Source organism: Gobio gobio (genome assembly GCF_949357685.1).
Source record: "Gobio gobio genome assembly, chromosome: 5".
NCBI lineage: Eukaryota > Metazoa > Chordata > Actinopteri > Cypriniformes > Gobionidae > Gobio > Gobio gobio.
Window position 1 is genome coordinate 31462612 of NC_137101.1, and position 26589 is coordinate 31489200.

The 26589-nt window shown below is 37.4% G+C and overlaps 1 protein-coding gene across 2 annotated transcripts; it reads right to left on the bottom strand.

Annotated features, from left to right (window-relative positions):
• nup50 (nucleoporin 50) lies at positions 1-25239 on the bottom strand. Of its 2 annotated transcripts, none has more exons than XM_079818208.1 (8): positions 25092-25239; positions 24282-24381; positions 22805-22888; positions 22528-22720; positions 11554-12138; positions 2474-2555; positions 2272-2390; positions 1-1082 (listed from the first exon to the last, which is right to left on the bottom strand). In XM_079818208.1, exons 2-8 carry the CDS (start codon positions 24369-24371, stop codon positions 883-885), a joined length of 1353 nt encoding a protein of 450 aa, XP_079674334.1. In that variant the 5' UTR covers positions 24372-24381; positions 25092-25239; the 3' UTR covers positions 1-882. The 2 variants fall into 2 exon arrangements, with proteins under 2 accessions (XP_079674334.1, XP_079674335.1); XM_079818209.1 differs by having other exon boundaries at positions 24303-24381; positions 25092-25234.
• Between the last annotated feature and the right edge of the window lie 1350 nt (positions 25240-26589).

The following is a 26589-nucleotide window of genomic DNA, read 5'->3' on the forward strand; positions in this document are numbered from 1 at the left end:
CAGGTTCAGTTGATTTATTCACCAGTAAATGAATGAAAGGTAGATCGAGTGCTGCTCAACACTTTAAACACATACCTCACCGTGTAAGGCAGTAAAAAGGCCACTTACAGGAAGAAAAAAAAAATTTGAACAAAACTTCCAGAGATCTTCAGGACAGATTGCCATAAAGCCAGCATTCATTCTCAACCTCAGCAGTTCTGTGGTTTACATACATCAGGACATTCAATGTACACAAAAAGACATCCACACATGCCCTCGACCAAAATAAATACCACCACAAACTACTGCGAGAAAATGAACCATATTTAAAAAAAAAACACAACTAGGTATTTCTGATCACTTCCTCCTAAGAAGAACTGTGGGGAATTATTTTTGATTAGAGCAGGGGAAATCGTCTGATGTATATATTGTTCTTTAAAAAAAAAAATTCAAGATCTTCAATGTAATACTGACCTCTATTTAAACTCCTCCAGCAAGCATCGGAAAACCGTACAGAAAGGATCTTACAAACACTTGCCTCTGAAAAATGAGTCAGAATTAAAAATGCATCAAAACAATCCACGTAAAACAGTCGGCTCCGTCTAAACCTCGAAGAATTCCTTAAATAGCAGCTAAATTAAAACTCAAAGGAATGTCGATGAATCCAGACTTGTGTCTTTGCAATAACGTGTGGCCGCTGTCATCAACTATCGCTGATACAATGAGCAGCATTTACAGTAGGACCATGAGTGATTTCACAGTAGGTGAACCGATTGGTTTCCATCACTCTTCTAGACGATTAACGGGACGCAAATGAACAGTTCTAGATCAGACAGACAGAGTGAATGTGTGGGTCGTGTGAGCCACGTTCAGTCAAACAACATAAGAATGGTGGATGATGCTTTAGGCTTTCTTCTCCTGCAGGATTCGATGCATTTCGTCTGCGTCCTCTGCCGTTTTCACACGTATGAGCACCGGGACGGGTGTGCCGGGGTTCTTGTCATCCACGGGAGGGTTTGGCACACACACCACCATCACGTTGTTTTTGCCAGTTCGTGAGCAGGGCATGGAAGAGGGCACCATGATGTTTAGCAAGATGTTCCCTATGAAGAGCCAGAAGAGGCAGTAAGCACACATACATATCGTTGTGTGTACAAACTAAAGCGGAATCATAACTAAATCTTTCTGGCTATTTGATATAGCTCTCAAAATTGACAAATACATTTTTTTTTTTAAGCCAGATAAACCATCGTTTCAACCATTAATAAAACTTTTTTTTTTACCTATATGCAATATGGTTATATAAAGCTTAAATTTTTTCTGGTTAAAATCTTAACACTTTACAATACCGTCTCATTTGTTAACGTTAGTTAATAAAAATACAGGCGTTCATTGTTTGTTCAAAGTGCATTAACTAATGAAACCTTATTGTAGTGTTACCAAAATCTTAATCCATGCATTTGTCCAGTACTGTAAACAAAAAAAAATAATACACTGCTGGTCAAAAATTTGGATTAAGATTTTTTTTAAATGTTTTTGAAAAAGCCTCTCATGCTCGCCAAGACTGCTTTTATCTGATAAAAAATACAATAAAAGTAGTTTGTGAAAATTAAAAACAGCCATTTTCCATGTGAATATATTAAAAAAATAATGTATTACTGTGATGGCAAAGCTGAATTTTTTTGCTGCCATTATTTCAGTCTTTAGTGTCACATGACAGAAGTTTAGAAATCATTAGTGGGCATTAGGGAAGGACATTTTCCCAACAATGTGTGTCATCACTGGTATTACAAAGCACCCGCGTCACTTCATAAAATGAAGGTTTCACCGCTGGAGTCACATGCATTACTTTAATGTCTGAAAAGTAGTAGTTGTTTAGCTGTCAGTGGAGGGACAGAAAGCTCTCAGATTTCATTAAAAGGATCTTCATTTGTCTTATGGGTTTGGAACTTGAGGGTGAGTAATTAATGACAGAACTAACCCTTTAAACTACAAGCTAGATGACTGCATTTCCTGAAAAATCCTGCAGGGGGATCCAGATCTTCTCTAATCATTAGTCCAACATAAAAACTATGCATCTCTAACAACTGCACCTTTATTTCACACTAAATATGATGAAAAAAAGGCCCCATTGAGAAAGTGGCAACTGATTATTTCTTGTAATTGTGACTTTATATCACACAATTCACATTGTCATCAATATTATCAGCCTGAAAAAGGTTCTTAACAGACAATGTTAAGTATCTTGATTTAGTTGGCATACAAGTATATATAACAGCAGCAGACACTTACCCAGGTTGGTGTCGGCTCGCACTAACAGCTGAAGTTTGCTCTCAGCCACCATCTTCAGATGCAGCGTTCCAACCCCCTTCTCCTTAAACTCTCCGTCCTTCTTATAAAACAACTTACACCTGCGGAAAGATCATTTTGAAACATAACATAAAAGAAACACTGGTGTTGTTTAAAGATTGAGTGACGGGTATGTGACGTGTACTTTTTGGAGTAGAAGGCGTCTTTCTCCTTGATCTCTTTAACCACAGGAACAGGCGGCTCCTCTGATTCTTCCCCATTTTCATCTAAAACAGAAGGGAGCACAGTAAATTGTCATGAAAAAACATCTGTTACTACATTTTTTGCAGGCGTGCTGCCAGATACTCTAAATACGAGTCTGACTTCTGCTGATTAAAAACAAACATTAATTTATTCATCAACATTTAGACAATAATCATGAATACAAGTGTGTTCTGCGAGAGCACCCATCACGTTATCTGCAAATTATAATTAATGAAATCAATAATGAAAATTGTCCAGACAATTGCAGTAACAATTAGACCCTTCATCAGTGACGTTACTTGTATCTTGAATGCATATTCTTTCACCGAGGTTGAACACTGTACTAAAATACACAAGAAAACCCCAGAAATAGAAAAAATCCCAACAAATGAGTGACTATTGTGGGGTTGTCACGATTAAATCCGATTAAATTAGAGTACCCGATTTAAAAACAAATCCTTGATTGCAATTTACCTTTGTCGAGTAACTGGCAAAATACAGAAATTGCCACATTCCACGGACGAGAATCCACAAACTGCATTAAACAGTTTTCTAAGGCTGCACAACATACTAAAACCATTTAAAGGAACACTCCACCGTTTTTAGAAATAGGGCTTATTCAACTTCTTTCCTACATTTAGATATGTGGGCAAATGCATTTTTGTCTCAGTGCATGCATTGTTTTAGTTTGGCAGGGTCGCCGCTAGCTTAGCTTAGCATAATGAATGGAATCCTATGTTGCCAGCTAGCATGTCCCGAGTAAAAGTGATAAAAAAAAAAAGAAAAAAACCCCCACCTAATTACTTCTTGTGGCCTGCGTATTCACAACGAATACAAATAGCGATGCAGATTAAGACTAGGCGATTTCCTAGGCAGATATTGACTTGGGACTATATTATGGGGAAGCACAGGCGAAGCACTGCTACTTGGGCGCAGAGATATCACGCAACACAGTGTTTCCCACACATAGATCAATTTGTGGCGGTGCGCCACAGAATCAACACCGGCCGCCACACATTGCGTGTCGTTATTCATTAACTTTCTAACGCTATTTAAAACACGCAGCGTGTTTGTTCATTTCCTTTCCCCGCTCTCCCTCCATCTCTCTGTTACTCATGCGTCTCTCTCGCTCTCTCTCTCAAACCTGCTTTTGATATTAAAGTCTAAGCTTTTAAAATTTAATACAAAAATGCAAACAATAGCGTTTTGGCGCTAACGTGTAAGAGTTAAAGCCAGAGGCGCTGAAAAACAGAGTTGCAACCTGCTCTCATCTCCCGTCGCGCGCGCGGTCACGTGGTTCACGGAGCGCTCAATAGTTATAAACAAACCCGCGCTGTCAATACATTTGAATGGCTTAAGCCGCGGATACACAAAAGCTTCACTGTACAGGTGTTTGCAGCAGGTTTTGGTACAGCATAGTGTGCATTGATTATTACGTCAACCACATTTACAGGATCATTTTATTATGGAGAGTGATGATAGACCCAACATTGTTACATTAATGTCAATGTTTTTCTTGTATTTAGCCCTCATTGCTTACTAATACTCATTGGTGGTCAAATGTGACCATAGACCTTAACTATTTTTCAATTAAATAGCCTATATGTTCTATATTTTAGTTTAATAATATTTATTGAATATTTTGAGGATATCTTTTGGTACTAAATAGGCCTACTATATGTGCAATAATTGTGGTCCATTAATGACCACTTAAAATGTATTATTTATATTACAATTAGTGTAGTAATTAAGGTTAAAATAGAGAATTCCAATGCAAAGAGGCCTGTATGGCTCTTTAATAAATATACAGTATTAATAAATAATATGTATCTAGTTGCTCAAAGTATTGCAGATCATATCTTCTTACTTATTTTTAGGTTTTGCAGTTGAATAAATATTTATACATGATCAAATTTCTTTAAATGTGAAATTTTAAAAAGTTAATAACTTACATCCTAATATTTTGAATAATACTTATATAAGCACACAAAAGTGAATATTATTTGAATGTGAGCAAATATAATTTAAGAAAAGTTTAAAATAGTTAAACTTATTTTTCCTTATATGTACAGTAGGCTATATAAATATGAATTGATACTGAATCAAGATCGAAATCGATATTTGTGGCAATCACTGAACCCATCCCCTCCACCCGCCCACCACCACAAATTGGTTTCTAATCAAAATGTAGGAAAGATGTTGAATAAGCCCTATTTCTAAAAACGGTGGAGTGTTCCTTTAAATACCATACTACAACATCGATAATGCTATAGAGAATTCACAAAGACTATGATTCAGTTATATAAATATATGCCCTGTGGGTTTAATATACATGTGCTTTAAATTATTTACATGTGTGTAGTTACGCGTGTCTCAGAGCGTTCATAATAAATGCTGCTCCACATGAACATTCAAATTCAATATCTGCATGTTCTGTGAGTTTGAGTTGCTTATAACATTCATTTGGGAAATCAGGTAAATCATTTATAAACCTATGCCAAAACAGAGCATGGGTTTAAACTTTTATTTTGATATTGCGATGAATAGTTTGCATATTTAGAAACACAATGATGTATTCTCCTGAGTTTGCATGTTTTGATGCTCACATGTTCTTGTTCAAGAAATTACAGTGGTTGTAACATTTATTTTGTAATGAAGTGGACAATTATTACAGATTTAGGTAACATTTGAAATAAATGTTTGGCCAATATTAAACAAGGATTTCATCTGCTGCTACTATCATTTGCTTAGGTCAATTTTTATTACCCTTGATTACTTGATTAGTCATCAAAATAATCGTCCGATTCCTCGATTACCAATATAATCTTTAGACAGCCCTAGACTATAGCATTACAGTCTTTCATGTTTAAACATCTTATTAACATCTCGAAAAAGATGTCCGTTTCATGACATTAAGACTATTATTTATGTACCTCCATAGTTTCTGCAGAATATTGAATTCTAGTGTTGATTTCTTCATTACTCATATTCCAATAATTTTTTTAATTAGAAATACATCTGAAAAAATGGTTTGTCTTATATTCATGGTCTAGACTTTTACATGTTGAAGGGGCAGATCAGATACCTGTGCCTCTTCGTTCATACACATGATCAATATTAAAATAAGAATCAATGATAATCAAGTTATAACCTCTCTATATTTAATGAGTGATTTTGGATCCACATTCTTTAGGTGCTGCTCTGATGTCTGTGTCAGGACGTGCTGACAGGCAACTGTCCTTGGTGTGTAAAGCACCCTGGGAGTGGGAAGGGCCCAGCATGAGTTAACTATATGTCTTCCTAAAGTGACCTTAGGGTCACATATGTTACAGCTACGTGACTCTTTTGGGGACTCAGAGAAATGTACCTCTTTTATATGCTTTTCTTACTAAATAGAATAAATTCACTTCTGTACTAAATGTAGTATCAACATGTTTTGGAGAAGTGCCTTGTTGATAGTTAGTTAAGATGTTCTCAACCTTGAGGAAACTGTTATTCTCTGGAGCTTTGTGTGTATGTGCGTTGTATGATTTGTGCAGATCCAGTATTGGAGATGGGCCTTCCTGCAGGCGATGCCAGACCTATAGACGCCTTTCTATGACCTCCGAGGTCATTGTGATCTTAATCTAGTCATGAGGCGACAACTAGTCTACACATTTTTAGTGATATATGCTCCTCTCTGTCTACGTGTGGAAAGTTGCTTACGTTGCATGTTGTTAGAACCAATCAGAATCATTCCACATGGCATTAATGACGTGGCTAGACCTTGCAAACAGTATAACTGTTTAGAAAATTGTATATACGTGCAGCCTACCAACTCCTGGTGAGCTGGCTTCTGCTGATGAAACTGCAAACTATTCTTCAGTAAAATTTTATTTGATTAATCTGACTCCTGATTCTTGGTCTTCATTTTTCACTACTGGTCTTGGGTCCTAAACTGTTACCCCAACAATGTCAATAATAATTATTAAGTTTATTTAGATAAGGATAGATACAAAGAAGATAGATAAACTTAAACAGTCATCTGATGTATGCATCAGTGTTTTTAGCTAAAGTTAATTCACAACATTTGTCCCTAGTTGGGCTTTTAGTAAAAAATGTAAATACAGACTAACATTACATTATTAAAAATGAGAAAGATCAAATTAAATTAAATACAATAAAAGGAGAAAAATGTGTAATGTAAAAACTACATGTGTGAGCAATATTGTTCCTGAATTAGCCACAATTTGCAATTTTTTCAATTTGGAATACATTTCAAGTGGTCTGGTAGAGAATTACATAATTTCTCCAGCAACAATAGGTGGCACCAAAAATGAGTGTGCCAAGAAATACGGTGTGTAAGAGTATAATGTTAGAAGATTGCGAGCGCAAAAAGACTAAGGCTGAATCTGAAATCACCCCCCAAAACCCTCCTTCACTATTCCCTATGTTAGTCAACTAATATAGTTCACTTGGAGTGAATGAAAACAAGTGTGTGAAGTTGGACAGCCGTTGAGTGTACATCGGCTATCCACTAGGGGTGTAACAGTACTCGTATTCATACCGAACCGTTACGGTGCACGCATGTACCGAACGGTTTCCGAATGCAATCTTTAACAGTTACAGTGGGCATGTTTTAAGCGCGGAACACACTTCAATCAGAGTTCCTCACGAACATCGATCAACATTTATCACGAAATTCAAACGATAAATGCTGTTTTGACGCTCTTTAATGTGGCGTGACTGATCACATCACAGTTCAAGCGGCGCGAACGCGATCATCTGTGAACGCTAACAATCATCTCTTCCTAAAGAATAAACATCTGAAGGTATGTTGAGGATGCATTACAACTTACTGTCACGTATCATATGTGGTGTAATCTAGGGCTGCACGATTAATCGAAAAAAAAATCACGATCTCGATTCAAACATAAATGCGATCTGATTCTTAATGTTGGCGATTCACTTCCGTGTATTTCCCTCAGATCATGCTGCGTTCACGCGTTATTGGTCACACCAGAGCTTGTCACACTCACACAATAACAAAACACTAACCAATCAATCATAAATCTCCACTTCTCTCCTCTCCCTCATTGGCCATGTTTCGCTGTTACTGACGTGTAACAAGACGGCAGAGCAGACCTAAACGGAGTCAGACTTGTAGCGGTCAGAGGTAAAAATTAACCGCAAACTGTGCACGCGCGCACGGCGGAGAGGGAGAGAGAGCGAGAGACCTTGCGTGTGTGTGCTGGTGTGCACCTAATGAAGCGCATGTAAGACGGAGAGCATCCTGATTGGCTTGTTTCGGTAAGTCAACCAATCAATTGTCAGTGTGGGCGGGCTTTTATCTCTTCTCCCGAACCGAATTAATCAGTTCAGTGTATCTAGAAACTGGAGCGCCATGGCAGAGGGAGAGTGCCCCAAAAAACGAAAGTATAAAGTATAAACATAATGACAATCTTGCACGCTGTACAGTTTGTAACTGACATGTTATGGTTGAGTTAAACAAGTTTCATTTCATGTGCATATTTTTCAGGTCGGCTAGTTGCCAAGGCTACATGAAAACAACAAACTCCTTAGACCTGTTTAAAGTTGCAATGAAATATAAATAAAAGCAGTTTATATAAATAGTATAAGCAGCTTATGTAAATAGTAAAAGTGATCTACATAATTTTACAATTTTTGTAATTTTTTTTTACAAATAATTGCATAGGCCTATAGAAATTATATATTAATGATATATTATATTATAATATACAAGTAAAGTCTGTTCTGTGGTGAAATTCGGGATACTTGTCCTCCTTTCATGTTTTTTTTTTTATTGGGGGGGCGTACCTCCCTGAAATGACTTTTTTCAGGTTGGGATGTCTGTAACACTGTCTTAGTACATTAAGCCACGTTAAGCGTTTTCTTATAACATTTTTTTAAAAATATTTTATTTATAGGTGTCATTTTTTACAAAAACAAAATGAAACAACGAAATAAGACAACAAAAACCCTCTCTCCACAAGGCAAGATATTAAATGATCATAAAAATAGAAATAAACAGTAATAAGCATATATTTACATCTAGTCTGTCTACATTTGTTGTTTCTACATTAATTTAATTGTAACTAATTACTTTTATTTAAAATTGATTCATTTTTTTTAAAGTATAAGAAAAAATGAAAATCGTGTAAGAGAATCGTGATCTCAATTCCCATGGAGAAAAATCGTGATTCACATTTTAGCAAGAATCGTGCAGCCCTAGTGTAATCACTCAATCAGTTTTCAACGGCGGAAAGACTGTATTTGTGTGTGTGTGTGTGTATATATATATACTGCAATATAACTGCTTGTAAACTTAATGTCATGTAGCATCACAGTTTACCTCAGGCAGTCATTCAGTGTCCACAGAATTGTATTCATTAGAGAAATCAACTCTTTCACTAAATATATGTACTATATTAGCCTATATATTCATTATAGTCTACTTAACTTGTTAGTGATGTCTTGATCATTTCATGTATGTTTAAATAAAACCTGAAAATGAAAAATGACAGACACTGTGTATAAATCATTTCATTTCAACAACAAATTGGAGAAACTTTTATAATTAGATTTAAAAGTTATTGCAAATACTGCCTTATGTGAAGTTGACATGTTTGCGTACTATGCTATTTGAGTGTTGATTATTATACCTAAAAATAAAAAGCAACTGAATTTAGGCTTATAGTTTGGGCTTTGTTGTTAACCTTTAATATTAATATGCAAGTAAGGGCTCCCTATATAGTTTACAGCAATATCTTCAATAAACTTTTAGTTATAATTTAATTAATTTAAGGACAGATACTTTTTTTTTCTCAGTAAACAAATACAAATAAATAAAGCCATTTTGTAAAACTGCTGTACCGAATCCGAACCGAACCGTGACTTCAAAACCGAGGCACGTACCGAACCGTCAGTTTTGTGTACCGTTACACCCCTACTATACACGTTATTACGGTGCAATGTGGGATTGAAAGAGTGCAGTCAATAAAGTCCACTATGGTTTCGGACACTACTACAAATGGCTGTCCCCTCAAATAGTGCCCTATTTGAGGGTATGGGGGGCGATTTTGGATTCAGCTTATGTCTTAATGCTAACAGCAGCATTTACACTGAGCAATTACAATGGCATTGAATAGAGTTATGAGACTGTTTTAAATATATTATGAATACGCAAATATGAAACGTTGGAAAGAATGATACTTTTAAACATGAAACTAAACCGCCAGTAGGTGGCGGCAGGTGATCGTCTTAATGAGTCATTGAGTCGTTCATTCAAACGATTAATTCAAACAGGTGTTTATAAATGGGTCCTTAAATCGTTGACTCAGCTGATTCGTTCAAAACGCTGAATCATTCAGTAATGAAATACATTATGAATACATTGAGTGTTGTTGCTGTGAGACGCGCTGTTGTTCTGCCGTGATCTTTGTTTGGAACTATTTTCGCTGCTGAAAGTCAGCTCCCGGTCATGGTGACAGCACAGTGAAAGGGAGAGATTGAAGGCTAATATTAACCAACCTAAAGTGTGCTTTAAAGTTATGAGCGTGAAGATGAAGTTTAATTGGTTATGTGATAGAACGGTGGATCAGCTCACATACTGTGCATTAATTAACAAACGTTTAGTAGAGAAATGAAAACAGGTCGCACCTCAATTATTTGCACTCGCACAAATGCTCCCAAATATATTTTGAGGTCGCACCGATTCAATTTCGGGCACATATGCGACCAAAATTGTCGCAATTTCGAGCCTTGTGACAGTCAAAGAAAAGCTTATCGTCTAACAGCCTGTCATGTTTGCACGCCTCGTTGATGGAACCAAACTTTCCCTGTACGTGATTTTAAAACAAGACGATACTCAGATTTCAAAACTACAAAAATATTTCACTTCTACTGTTTTTGGTAGGCTACGTGGTTTTCACGATAAGATGGAAAGCCTAATTGTTATATCACTCAGATGGCCAAAAAGTAATTATTTTTAAATGTGATCATTTACATTTAACCAGTATTTACCATAGTTTAAATACAAAAAATTTAATATGAAAAATATGCAATATGGAATAATTTTCAAATGAAAGCATTTTCGGACCTGCTTTATATGGTGGCCTTAACTACTATACTAAGTACTAATATGTAAAGCAGGTCTGAAAATGCTTTCATTTGAAAATATATAGCATATTTTTCATATTTTAATGTGATACAATGCACTTATTTACATACATTTAAAAAAAATACCTGCATGTAATAAATTTTTATTACAGAAATACATTTCAGATCAAATTACACTGTTGATACTTCCCTTAAACCCACCTTTACCACCACACCTGTCCCAAACTTTTCCTGTATCCCACCCCAATATCAGCAAGTGTTTTGCAATACAATATGAACATAAGTACATTGTACTTATATTTTGATGCAAGTGCATAGTAGTTAAGGCCACCTAATATAAAGTGGGACCATTAAAATTCTCTATTAAATACAAGATTTGGTCTTTAAAAAGCCAAAAAGCCTTTCCAAAAGGTACATCTTGTAATAGGAAGGGTCGTCACATATTCAGAACAATGCCAAACAAGATTTGTTTTAATCTGATAAACTGCTTGAAGAAATCAGATCAATTATCAAAATAGTTGCCAGCATCTATTGCCAGGTGCATCTTGAATTATTGTATAAACATTATTTTGCCCTTTCATGTTAGAGAATGCATGATGTACTGCGATTATAGAGATGCATAACTCGGGTCTGTTAAACACTGACCATTTCTGCAGAACCTTTACAGAAAGAATTAATCCTTTTCTCCCACATTTCAACTGAAATCTACCATAACACAGAATTTCCCTATAACTCAAACAGATAATACACCAAGAAAAATACCCTACTAAACACTATATTCCACCAGACTGAAATGAAACAGAGAGCTGCCCAGAAATAAACTAAACACCACTGCTTACAACCTTACAGCAAGAACCTGTGAATCTGTGCGCTTGCTGTATTAGTGAATAAATGAACACGTACCTGCCGTCTGGCTGTTGCTGGCCACATTCAGAGAGGATGGCACCGCAGGACTGACACTACTGACCGCTGATCCAAACACCGACACGCCTGAGGAGGGAGAGGAGGAGAACGAGAAAGACGGCGCTCCACTGGGCGCCAACGCGCCAAGCACAGAGCTGTCCACCTTCTGGCCGAAATTAAAGGAGATGCCCGGAGGAGCCGCAGCTGCTGGTTTGTCTGCAGTGGCATCATCCTTGTCTTTAAACGAGAAGAGCTGCGGTGCTGCACCGCTGACAGATGTGGTCACAGCAGAACTGGAGGCAGAAGTTGCCACTCCGCTTGACAGAAGCCGCTTCTCCACCCCGCCGTCTGACGTTCCACTGCCGTATTTCCTCTCGATGCTGGCCAGGTGTCGCTCGTAATCACGGAAGATAGGGTTGAGGTCACATAGGGGGTTGTCGTTGACGTGTTTGGTGATCCAGTCGCGCACAGAGCAGTTGAGTGCAGTGAGCTGCCGGTTGTATTCTTTACTGCTGGAGGTGGAGCCATTAGAGGTGACATCATCCGTGGGCTTAGAGGGGGTGGAGTTGTTGAAGGTTAAGGGACCTGAGGATGAAGAGAGACGTTGGGTAACTAAGAGCGCTGAAGAGCTGCAGTATGCCAAATGCTGCCCATCCTCCCTCTCTCAAGTCAAGTGACCTGATTCAATGCTGAATCATGGCCTATATAAGAAAACTTAAAGGTAGTGGCAATGGACAAAATTCTGGTTCTCTTATAAATGTTAACCGGGGGGTTAAATTCCAGTGTAATATGCAGTGACAAAGGTTGGTTTCCCTGAATAGCGCATCAACATTTTTATGAAAAACAAAATTGGTATAGATCAAGATATGAAAAAAATCTCAAATGTATTAAAAATAGATTGAGAAAATACATAAAACACTGAAATCTACACACTTTACATTGAAACATTTGAATGATGTTATGTTTTTTGGTATAAGTACAATAGTACTTAATTAATGCAGCACACTACATTAAATATTATTACTACTTTGGTTTAGTAAAGACTTTGGTAGTTTATCAGACAAAAGTATTCTTTTTAAAATAAATTAGCACCATGAGAGTTCAGTTATTTGAATGCATTAATGAAAGAGAGAATTGCGTGTGTGAATTAGTCATACCGTCTCTATTAATTGTGAAGCTGTGTGTTTTATGTAGTTTAGGCCTGTCGCGATTGGTCGATACAATCGACTGCATCGACGCTGATAATTAGTCGACGTCAATATTTTTAGTCGACTGGGTAAGTTGGGTACGATATGAAATTGTATTAGTACCAGTACTTTAAAAATGACAGCACTCTAATAAGAGCAGTATTTCTTCCTTTGCGTCGATGTGTGACAGCAGGAGTGAGGACGTGTGCGTGTGAGCTCTGCTTCCACCGTTACTAAACAATGGAACAGTCAAATATATACGCGCAGCTCAGGAAAAAGTAAGCAACAGAAAAGTGCGGCGCGGCCGGGACTTGCTCGCGCGCACGGCCGGACTTTGACCTGAAGCGCGCGCAGCCACGCACACGCCTTTTTTGAGTGTTTGTGTGTCACACAATGCATCAGCGCAGTAGCTCAATATAATGATACACATCTGATGCTCTAAAAAAAAAAAATTCACTTTAAATGTCCAAACTGGTAAGCCTTAAAACAATTGACAAAGTTTACTGAAGATGCAAGTGAAAGTGAACCACTTTCTGGTTCAGGGCTCGCACGTTGTAAGAGACACGATGCGGCTCGGCTCTGTCTCACAGATAACAGCTCGCGAGCACTTAAGTGCCATGTTTTCCATACTGATTATCAGATTTTCATACTGATTGAATGGTGTAAAATCATTTGAATGTTCAAACTGGCAAGCCTTAAGCCTTGTTTATACACAACGCATCCGCACGAAGGTGCGAGCAGTAAAAACGACGTCCAGTGTTTCCCCTATAATTTTTTCCAGCAGCGGTGGTTGTTACCAAGCCGCACGACGGGGGGTCCGGGGGTCATATATTTAGTGAAAGTTGATTTCTCAAGTGAACTAACAGCTGTGGACACTGAATGACTGCCTGAGGTAAATGTGATGCTAACTTACATGACTGTTTAGTTTGGCCTCAGTCATATTGAGGTCTTTCCGCCATTGAAACACTGACTGAGCGATTACACCACATATGCTACGTGACCGTAAGTTGTGTCCTCAATGTTCATTCATGTTTATTATTAAGGAAAAGATGATCGATCGCGCTCACAGCTGATCGCGTTCATGTGTGCGCGCCGCGGCTTGAACTGTAATGTGATCAGTGATGCCACATTAAAGAGTGTCAAAACGGCATTTATCGTTTGAATTTCGTGATACATGTTGATCGATGTTGGTGTGGGAACTCGGATTGAAGTGTGTTCCGCGCTTAAAACATGCCCACTGTTAAAGATTGCATTGGGAAACCGTTGGGTTTCACAGTGAAGTCTGTTCCTCTTCTCATCGAGAACATGAGCTCTCGCTGTCAGTGCTTGTGCATGGAGCAGACGTGGGTGTTTCTCAGATATACTGAAATACGTCCACACCGCAGACATGTTGCTTCAGACAAGCACGTGCAGGTCGCGGTTTCTGTTTGCGTCATCACAACATTTCGGCCATATTGTTTCGGTGATAAAAGTCTTTCGGCCGAAAACCGAAAATGCACTTTTGGGCCATTTTCGGCGGCCGAATATTCGGTGCATCCCTACTAATAACGTATACTATGTTTAAAAAAAAAAAGATGAGCCCAGAATATGAACGCAACGCATTTAATTCCACGTTAAGCATTTTTCTTCCATAGAAAACCATTAGGCTATAAGAAAACGCTTAACGTGGCTTAACGGCCTAAGACAGTGTTATTAAGAGACCAAACTCAGGAAACATAACAAAAAATATTGTTCGATAGAACTGCATGTGCTTGGTTTGTTACCACTAGGGATGCACAATATTGGATGTTTGCCGATATTCGATATTCTTCAACTCATTTTGGCCGATGCCGATATCGATACCGATATATGTTTATTTTTTCCCTTTGTTTGGAAACAACGCCATTTTGAGCAAAAACATTTTTTTTTCATTCTGGTTTCAGATTTCTGATGTCTCCTTGCTAAAAGGATACTTGTTAAAGATAAATAAATGTTAATAAAGTTATTTTTATAATAAGAGTATATTTTCTCTAAAAATAATAAAGTCAGTGATTTTTCATCCCAGACAGATTCAGTTGTAATCTAAATATTTTATTTTTGGATTTAATGTTTGTGCCTATGTGGGGGTGGCATGGCATCAGTTGATGCTGTCTTTAGCTTCAAATAAAAAAAATATACAATTATTTTAGTGCTCCTTGGATTATTTTTCATCATCCATTTCATAAATTTTATTACAGATTAATAAACTGTATATACAAGCATTTAATTTGAAACAGTGTCATGTTTGTGATTTGACATCATTACTGCTTTATTTATTCAGAAAAAAAAGTAACTTCAATTTATTTGTGTATTCTACTTTTCATTTTATTACTGTATCAACAGCGCCCCCCTCTACATATATATAACATTTTAGGGGGCAGGCACTAGGACCTGGAGGAGGCTTCTGCTGCTGTGGAGGCTGCTGCGCGTGCTAGAGTGGGGAGACGTGATTGTTTTTGGCTAGTTTTGTTGTGAAAACACCGGCAACCCTATGTTGTCGGTCACGTCCTTCTGTGCATTCACAAATTCAAGGCAGTATTTAAAAAACGGTCAATATAAATAACCATACAGGCAATGTATGTGCTTGTTTTTGCTTCAAGAATGACCACACGGCTGACATGATCGTATCACTATAGCAGTCCTTGCACATGTGAGTTATTGCGCCGCGCGGACACAAATAAACTAATATGGATTTGAAATTATTTTATCATCTTGAAATACAGGTGGAGAGAGCATTTTCTTGTGGTGCCCCCCTCAGCACTTGGTGCCCGACGCCTAGCGCGTAATGGGAGCGGCAGCAATGTAGCCTACATGCATATATTTTTAATATATATATTCATTTGAACCCGTGTTAAGACCTAAAACCCGTGTTCTCCCTTGTCCGACCCGACCCGCACCCGTATCCGACACAGTTGGGATGTTTTTCACCCGTTCAGCAATATTCGCGGGTACCCGCACCCGTGCAGGACTCTGCATGGCACTTTAAAAACCAGATAGTTTATTTATAGTTCGATTACGGATATTTCACGTCATGTTCAAATGCATATTCGAATATCGAATAAAAAGTGAGAGCCCTACTACGCATGTTATGTTTATGTATATCCCAGCCACCGCACGGCATTATTATTAATGGAAGGAGACGTGTGTGTGTTATCCAAGCACCGATGGCAAGGAAAGTACCTTATACTTGAGCGGCACATATGAGGTGTTATGATAAATTATGGCATTTTATATTCTGTTTTTTTTGTTATGAGTTTAATAAAGAACTCGTCTTCTGTCCAAACATACCATCATCTGTAAAGAATGATCGACTTTTACATACGTCAGGTTATTTTGACGCATTGCCACATACATAATTTATTGCACTACCTTAATCCACTGCCATATTCCTCATTTTAGCCTAACATATTGTATACCTCTATCTGTAAAATTCTGTTTATAGTAATAGCCATCTGTATATTATAGTATATTCATAGTACATATCCACCTGTAAATTCTGTTTATAGTAATAACCATCTGTTTATTTATTCACTGTACATATTCACCTGTAAATTCTGTTTATAGTAATAACCATCTCTCTATTTATAGATATATTTATATATATTCAGTATATTTCCATGTCCTGCACTTATGCAAACGTTGTATATCCTGCACTTGCTGCTATTGCACTTCTGGTTAGACCTAAACTGCATTTCGTTGCCTTGTAGTTGTGTAATGACAATAAAGTTGAATCTAATCTAATCTAATCTAATACAGAGAAGAACGAAATGTTCGAATGTGCATGGTGCAAATTTGCATTTCTCAAAGGTTTTTTTTTACCACTTCGTTATTTTGGCTTGGAATTTGTCGGAAATATAAACTGAATTTAGAAATGAAAAACTGTGTTTAATAAACAAAATATAGTTTTTAAATGAAGACAGCGTTTGGAGTGGAGTGCAAAACAATACGTTCCATGAGTCCACGGCCCTTGCTGTTATTTTGAGTGTACACAAATAAAAGCAGACAGATTATAGTATATAATTATGTCTTGCACTTATCTGTATGGCTAAAAATGACGGAGTATTGTGAGTTGTTTCCGCTGGAATAAGGAAACAATCCATCAAAAGGCACCGACGACTTTGTCGGACAGAGGGTTAAAGAAAACGTAGCCTATTTAGTTTCATATAGTTAGGCTATGTCTAAATATTATAATCTTTTAATTTCATATGTTGATTATGAAAAGTGAGCAGCATGAGTAAGGCACATAATCAGATGCGCATATGTCTGGAGACATGGATTTTGAGCACTTCATTTAATTGTTTTCTAGAAAGTCTTTCTTTAAAATTTATTTCGTTTTGTATAAATTGTATTTTAATTTTGATCAATGTTTAATCAACTATTTGGCTGTATATTTAATAAATAAGAAGCAAACCAAGTTTGTTGGGAATGGATTGACATGCGTAACTGGCCTGTTTCCTCAGACTTTGAGTACGGCTGAAACTGTAGCGTCTTTCGGTTTTAATATATTTCTTGAATATATGTCTTAATTACAGTAGGCCTATAGATAGTTATGATATTTGTGGTTGCACCGGGTCCGTCATTATAAAGTTGCGCCACTTTCCTTATTAGGAGAAAATATATGTCGTTTTAACGACATAAGATCTCGTTATTAGACATACTTGAGTGGAAAAATAATAATATGTAGGCCCTGCGTGACCGTAACAGATAACCTGTAAATACGGAAAAACTGTTTCCATTGCAGTTTTGCGAAAATTTCCTTTTTCGAATTGCCTGAAAAACCACCTCATGCAAACATAAAAACTTTGCGATATATGGGAGTTTTTGCAAAACTGACGCAGGAGAGAAAGCAAGCACAGGTCCGCACTGAAAAGGACACCTTTTCCAAAGATGCCATAGTTTGGCCATAGAAAGAAAGGGATGTCATGTTAACAGGGTTCCTACACATTCCATGATATATTTTTTTATGGATGTAAACATTCCAAATGTGACACGTTTTCTCATATTAGATTGCATGTTCATGCAATTAACTGTTATTTTGTAAATTCTAGTTTGACATTTTAATTTATTTGTTTTCCTCTGAAAATACACTTTAAAGGGTTAGTTCACCCAAAAATGAAAATTCTGTCATTAATTACTCACCCTCATGTCGTTGGACACCCGTAAGACCTCCGTTCATATTCGGAACACAAATGAAGATATTTTAGTTGAAAGCTGATGCTGAGAAAGGCTTCAGATAGGCCTCCATTGGCATTCAGTACATTGACACTTCCAAGATCCATGAAAGTCACTTAAAACGTTGTTACAAAGTCTATCTCACCACAGTGGCTCTACAATACGTTTACGATGCGACGACAATAGTTTTTGTGCGCAAAAAAAAAATCAAAATAACACCTTTAACCAACTTGTTCTCGACTTCCGTGTGTGCCTCCACGACGCATGCGCGAGAATATGACGCAGATCCGGCGTTCGGACATATGACCCAGAAGCGATTTGTTTACGAGCAGAGGAAGACGCGAGTGTCTAAGCTGTTGGATTCTACATTGATCGTGCTTTAGGTCTCGGCGTAGTTCTCAAAATGGGGTTTAAGTGTGTATTTCATCGATTCCCGAACGCCGGCGCTACGTCATATTCTCGTGCATGCGTCGTGGAGGCACACACGGAAGTCGAGAACAAGTTGGTTAAAGGTGTTATTTTGATTTTTTTTTTGCGCACAAAAACTATTGTCGTCGCATCGTAAACTTATTGTAGAGTCACTGTGGTGAGATAGACTTTGTAACGACGTTTTAAGTGCCTTTTATGGATCTTGGAAGTGTCAATGTACTGAATGCCAATGGAGGCCTGTCTGAAGCCTTTCTCAGCATCAGCTTTACACTAAAATATCTTCATTTGTGTTCCGAATATGAACGGAGGTCTTACGGGTGTCCAACAACATGAGGGTGAGTAATTAATGACAGAATTTTCATTTTTGGGTGAACTAACCCTTTAATTGAAATCTAGTGGCTTCTTTATTTCTTGATTCTACCTCATTTTTTTTCTTCAAATGAATGCACCTGAAATTCATGCAATAAAAAGATTTCAATTTGTTTGTGGTCTATTTAGCCTGCATCAAAATGAGGTTTGCAATGATGCGCCCGAAGGCACGGGTTAGTGACGTCACGATATGCCAATTTGTTTAAATTCATACCTACGTAAATCACCATCACCCAAATTTTACTTTTTTTTTTTACATTGAAACTTGAAAAAAAAAAAAAAATAGACCTACCTACCAACTTTTTTTTTTTTTACTGTTACTGCAAACCAAAATATTTTTAAAGATGGCCTGAAATAAAATATACTAAAATAAATGTCTAAATAAATAAGTACTAAAATAAATATCATCACCTGTGTACTAGGGCTGTGTATCACCACCAATGTCACGATACGATACTGAAGTCACGATACATGTCACGATATGGATCAATTCGGAATTACATTTCTTTTGAGCAGAGTTTAGTAACAGTAATATCAGTTTATTGAATAACCAGTGTTATAACAGTTGTGATAACTGAAAAACTATTTTGTTTTTGTCCTTACAAAAATGAGTTAAATTAAATAAATAAATTGTCACAAAAAACTTTGGAAAGGCTTGGTTCAATATTGATTATTTTGGATATATATCAGGTACAATACATGGCAAATTTTGGAATGTAAAACAAATCTTGTGATAAATAAAAAAAAAATGTGGGAAAACAAATCTCTTAACTAATGTTGTAAACTATGGGAGTAAGTTGTACTATAATATTAAAAGGTAAAAATTAACTGATTTGTAGCTACGAACACTTAAATTAAATGATGTTTTTTATAATAAAGTTATAATGTTAACTTTACAAAATTAAATAATCACATTTTTTTAAATATAAACATTTAAATGGTGGCTGTCATAAAAACTTGCCAGATTAATTCAAACATGCGTTAAATATTGAAGAACATTAAAAATTATAATGAACATGGAATATGGTGCATATATTTAGCAAAATGCTCCTCTCTAGAGTACATTTTTCTGGCTGACTAATGAGTTTATGGACACTGGATATGTTTTTTTCTGAGGTAAATGTGACGATACATGACACTATTTACAGGTTGTTTTACTGACGCCTTTCCTTGTGAGCTATTCCATGTGACATGATACGGGTTTCGGTAAGTTGTACTCTATCTTTTAACACATTTGATTGATAACACACAAAGAGAAAAGCTGTGGAGATCTGAGAATACTGCTGCCCAAAATAGACTATGAATTGAGACCATATCCATTGTGAGCCACAAACAACTGGATTATTTATGAAGGTGGAGCAGTACAGTCAGCGCACAACTCCATCGCTTCATCTTCAGACAAATAGTAACACAGCATATGTGCTACTCCATGTCCACATTCAAAAATTCAATCAATGATCAATCCAGATTTGAATTTGATCACAACATAGTTTTGTCTGATCTTTGCTTTCAACTTCTTAAATAAATAAATACGTCAAAACTGACTTGCGCACAACTGAACACCGGTAACCGACTATTGCAGCAAGCCTAATACAAATACTAATTTGAAATTCTTTTTTTAATTAAAGGTGCACTGTGTAAATTAGCAGCATCTAGCATTGAGGTTGTGAATTGTAACCATCCACCACTCAACCCCTTCCTTTCGAAGCACATAGAAGCGCTACGGTGGCCGACACAGAACAAAGTTGTCGTCGTGTGAGGCAGCAGAGAGTAGCTAGCAGTTTGTCCATTTAGAGCTATTGTAGAAACTTGCCGGTGCAAAACGGCAACTTCACTGTAAGAGTAGTATGTAGATAGAAATGGCTAAATAATAACAAGTAATGGGCGATATAAACAATACAAAATTGGCCTACGATAGATATTTTAAGTCTATTGCACTATCAAGATAATGCACGTTGATGACAGAATCTACGCGCCAAATTTAGAGCGACGAGCTGCAACTGGCAGCAATTGGCCAATCGGTAAGCCCCGCCCCCCTTAGTTACTGTTGCTAACTCGGACAAACAAACAGAGTTGCTATATCTTACAATAACAGCTGTCAGTGTGAAAACCTTATCCCAAGATGTTTTTGGACACAGAATGTAGCGTATATCCCATCCGAATGATGGCCAAACTTAACTGATGGTTTATCAAGTTTATAAACCAGTTTACCGATAGGTCAATTAGGGATGGGCAACAGTGGTCGAGTAATCGAGTACTCGAACGTGACAGCGACCATCGATCATGAGAACGATGATCGCCCTGACTTTAAAAAAAAAATATTTGTCTCTTTTTTTATTGGTTATTGCGTCATTTTGCGGAGTACCTGAGGTCTGATTGGTTAGCGTTATACAGCACGCCTCCAGAGTCCAGACCGCGGCGAAATAAAGTGAAACTGTGCGTGCACTGCAGTGATGTCTGGTATCACTGTGATCATTAAATGGTTAGTGCAAGATGTGCAGCGCCAATACATAGCATTATAATGAGAACACGATGGAAATAGAATGCTGTAAATTCTCTTTGCTTAGTTCCCCGTGTATCAGCTGTTAAAGGAAATCTACAGAGAAACTAGCGAGAACACTCAGACTAGCGTGTGAAGTTCATGTGTGCATTCGCATCCTTTTCTGCAGATGCATGTTGTAAGATTACTTTTATGTTGTCTATCTGATTAATCTAATATAAAACGCGTTTGGTTGAGCTTAATAAGCTAGCAAAGCGCTGCCGTTATACCGGCTGTTGTTCATTCTCTTCAGTTTCAGCTAAAATGCATTAATGCTCGACATTATGGTTTAGAGACGGTCATATTTTTTTTTAGATATAGGCTTTTTCTTTCTCAGAATCATTGATATTAGTAATGCAGCAGTGCTATACTGTCTATTTTTTTTACAGTAGACCTAGTTTATTTAAAGTTGTTTTTCGTTATGAGTTTGAAAACGCGCAGTGATGTCTGTAAACACTTCGATCAAGAATAATAAAATTAAGTGCATGATGTGCAGAGTCAATCTGTCATAGCATTATAATGAGAACACGATTTTAATAAAATGTTGTTTCTGTGTGCTTTCGTTGTCCGTGTATCAGCGTTGTTAAGGGAAGAGCACATTCAAAATGTTCAGTTTCAAACCATAGCCTGTAAAATCTAGCACGCTGAAGTTCACGTGCGCATTCACGTCCTTTTGTGTTGATTTAAGTTGTAATAGGTTCATATTAATCTGATATAGGGTGCGTTTGGTCGAGTTTATTAACCAGCTAGCAAGCTCTGCAGGGTGGTGTTATTTCACAGTTTCAGCTCAAAGGCAATGCTCGATATTACTGACTTGGTTATTTGAGACAGTCATTTTATAAAGATGTTTCCTTTTCAAAGACATTTATGCATCATAATCTAGCAGTTTTTTTGTTTTGTTTTATATGTTTTCATGTACTTGTTTTCATGTCACGTTTATATTTGTTAACAACCATTTTCATAACAGTATTTTCATTATCTCAATGACGGACATGCCCTGCCCCCGAGTACTTGTTTTTGAGACCTATCGATGATCGAAATGAGAAATTGACAAAAATACCCATCCCTAGCTGCAAAACATCATCGTATTGGTCATCTTGAGTAAACATAGCTGAAAGCGAAACGGAGGAGCTGGTAAAAAAGGCTGGTGCAACATCCATTGCAAATACTTGCAATGCCGAATAAACAGACTTTCCTTAAAAGGGACTTTGACTTATTATTGAACACCCAATGCATGTAGATTTAAAAAAGAACACTTACCACTGTTAGTTTTAGCAAACGTGGGAACGTTAAAACCTGCAAAAGATGGAGCCACTGATGCCACGCTGCCATTGGTCAGGCTGGACATAGATTTGAAACCAGCTCCATTACCAAAGTCAGAGAATGACGTTGTCCCTGTGGCCGATGCCAGAGAGAACCCCTTAAAAGCTTTGAAAGCCCCTCCACTCTCTCCCTGTGACAAAACCACAAAACTCATCAATAAATCACCCTCAAAACACATGACTGGATGCCTGATGGGACACAGGAGGCGTGTTACCTCTGCTACAGCGTTACGACGCTTGGCTTTCTTGATGGCACGATTCTTCATCACATCGTCACTTGCAACTGAAAACATTCCTGCCTGGAGACACAAGATATTTTCAAACATTAAATTATTCCTGGATAAAACAATTAACTTAAACACAGCGTTATGGACAGTCTTGAATCTGAAATATAAATATCTTATCAGGGATTGGCAGAAATCTGGGATCATTTTTGGGGATTTCCACCTGGATCTGGCCTACCCAAGTTGAAAAGCTTCCCCAACATGCAAGTATATGTTGTCTGAGCTGTAATAAAACTTTTAGCAGTGGTTTATGTAACTTCAAAGGGTTTCCTGTAAAATTACACCAAAATGTTGAATTTAGACCACTGTATTTGGGTATGGGAAGCTTTTCAATTTGGGTAGGCCAAATCCAGGCGGAAATGGTCCTAGAGTAAATTAGTATAAATAAGTTACTTTGTGTAAAACAAATGCCAAAGTGATGCATGTCTCCAGAAAGTAGAGACTCTAATCTTTCAAATGGTACCACATATGAGGTCAGAGCTCCTCCACAGACATTTCAATTTTAAATACTTGATGTCATTCCGGACCCTGTACAGGGTCCACAGAGTTTAAGATGTTTAAAGGGATAGTTCACCCAAAAAATGAAAATTAGCCCATGATTTACTCACCCTTAAGTCATCCTAGGTGTTTATGACACTCTTTCAGACAAATACAATCTGAGTTACATTAAAAAATGTCTTGGCTAATAGAAGCATTATAATGGCAGCCCAAAAAAGTGCATCCATCCTTTATAAAAGTACATTATATCCACATGGTTATGGGGTAATAAAGGCCACATGGTTATGGGGTAATAAAGGCCTTCTGAAGTGAATCGATGGGTTTGTGTAAAAAAAAAAAAATCTATAAATCTATATTTAAAACTTTATAAAGTAAAATATCTAGGTTCTGGCGGACCGCCTTCCGTATTCAACTTACAAAGAAAGTGTAATGCCTCTCACAGTTCAAAATGCCCACACTACATCCGATGTCATGCATCGGCGCTGCAAGTTAAGCTTTTTCCATAAGTTGAATATGGAAGGTGGTCTGCCGGAAGCTAGATTTAATTTGTAACGTGTTAAATACAGATATTTTTCTTACAAAAACCCATCAATTCACTTCAAAAGGCTTTATTAAACCCACAGCGCCATGTGGATTACTTTTAAAATGGATGGATACACTTTTTTTGGCCTTCAAATTTTTGCCTGCCATTATAAAGCTTGGAAGAGCCAGGATATTTATTAATATAACTAAAGAACTGAAGAAGAATGAAAAGAAAATAACTGAAAGAAGAATGTCATATACACCTAGGATGGCTTGAGGGCGAGTAAATCATGGTGTAATTCTCATTTTTGGGTGAACTATCCCTTTAAGTGTACTTTAAGATACTTTGGATAAGAGCGATTCCACAGGTAATGTAAAGTTGGTTTACAGTGTGTAGATGTTGGCACACCTCCTCTCCTTCATCTTCCTGATCCCAGTTCCTGTCCGTCAACTCTTTTTCCGCAATCCGCTTGGCCATCACAGCTCAGCTGTTAAATAAAAAACATGGCAGATATTCAGTCAGGAAATAAGAGAGAGACAAATCAAATAAAAAGGGATTTTTGGAATTCCATTTAGAACTGGAACTGCCAGAAAAGAAGCTTTTGATGTACACGAGCAGGAGTTCTTGGATCAACATTCAAATGTCAACTGATCCAAGACACCTGATTTAGTCCTCTGATCTTAAGTATATAAGTCAAGGGTTAGTTAAGGTTTACGGTGTGGATTAGTTGAGGTCGATGGTTCAGTTAAGGTTTCTGACCCAGGAAGTAGTCCTGCTTAGTTCAATTGTATCCGTCAACCAAACCATTACATTTGACTCCCCAAAGAAGAGACAACGTTCAAAACCACATTAAAATATCTAGATTAATAAAATAGTACGTAACTCCCCTTCGATGTTAACAACACGAATCATTAATTCGGTATTTGACGCGCATTTCATTTGAATGACGTGACCGATTGCGCAAACTACCGGCAGATGAATATTAGATAGCTAAAAAATGATTTGAATCGTTTAATTTCTGACTCAAATCGCATTATACTACATTCCTGGTGTGCGTATCTGTTAATATGGAGCGTTTATGTGAATATGATGGTTTAAATGTGCTAATGACGGGCCGGTTTTTAAATAAAGATCAATATGCTAAGTATCACGGATCAGTGTGAAACAAACCCCTATTTAATCAAGTTATACACATACCTCACACAATTTCCCGCCAACCGTTCGCGCCACACACACAGTATCGACTGTTTGAATGATGACCGCGGAAATCTCGCGCTTACAGAAGCAGGCCGCGCGCTCACTCCGCCATCTTACAAACGCATCTCACACTCCGCATGTGCAAAGAGCTGCATTCTGCGCATGTGCAAAGAGTAGCGGCGCCCGCGCCTCACACTGCGCATGTGCAAAGAGCATAACGACCGTAGGACTGTGGGAAATGCAGTCTGGAGACAGTAGTGATGGTGAAAAGAACGCAACGAATGTTTAAATTCGCTTTAAATAACGTAAATAGCATTATTTTGTTTTTGTTTAGTCACGGTTAAAATGTGCTTTAAGGAACAGCATAACATATTCACAGTAACGTTAGCTCAACCTTATTGCTGTTATAAAACCCAATTTTATTTCCCCTAAAGCATTATGTTATAATCAAATTCACGAAATATTTCATTCTCACATGAAACTATTTTTAATAGTTACTGATAGAAAGGTTTCCCGTGCTGGATATGAGCATTTGGGTTGGCCTACCTTCTAAAATACATGATGATGTTTATCTTGAGCAAATATCAACAGTTGATGTGAAATGGTTTTGTAGTCAGTGTGTGTGTGTGTGTGTGTGTGTGTGTGTGTGTGTGTGTGTGTGTGTGTGTGTGTGTGTGTGTGTGTGTGTTAAATCCAGCCTGGTTTCCTTCTGTAGGCAGAATTACATGCACTTTTGGTCGCAGCGGCATGGAGGAACAGATGGCTGTGTTCCAATCTCTCAGGATCCCACACTTCTGTGCCAACTCAGAAGCAGGTGTTTCAGAAAGCAGGACGTATGCCAGAGGTCCTGGTGGCCACAGGAGAGCCTTGACCAGCTGGATGGGAGAAAGCCGAGGCGACAGAGGTCTGTTGCCATCATTTGAGACTGACTGTAAGTTAAAATCATTTCAAATGACTAAAAGTGAAAAATTAATTAAACAATGTAGAAGGCCTTCAGACCACATTTCCCCTAGAAGGTTTCAGACTTTGTCAAATTTAGCCTAGCTATGGCTTTGGCAGACGCTTTTATCAAAGTAAATTACCTTGCATTCAAGGTAAACATTTTATCAGTTCATTTCGTTGGAATTGAGCCCATGACCTTGGCATTGCTAGCGCCGTGCTTTACTCCAGGAGCTACAGGAATGTTTATGGTTTTTTAATTGTAAATTGTGAAGCACTGACAAGACTGTGAATGTCTTGACAGTTTAGCTCAGTATAGCCAAAGAAATTAAGGTTTATTAACTTGTCAGATGATTTCATCCAAAGCAACATACAAGAAAAACAATAGAATAGTACATTCTTCCTACACCCCCCCCCCTCAAAAAAAAAATCTTTATAGTATTGTATGTAACCTCTGTTACTGTCACATGCTACATACTTTCATCATTATTACTCTAATTGGCAACAGAGTTTGACAGTAACAGAGTTGACAATTTAAAACTTTTTAGCCTAAAACTCC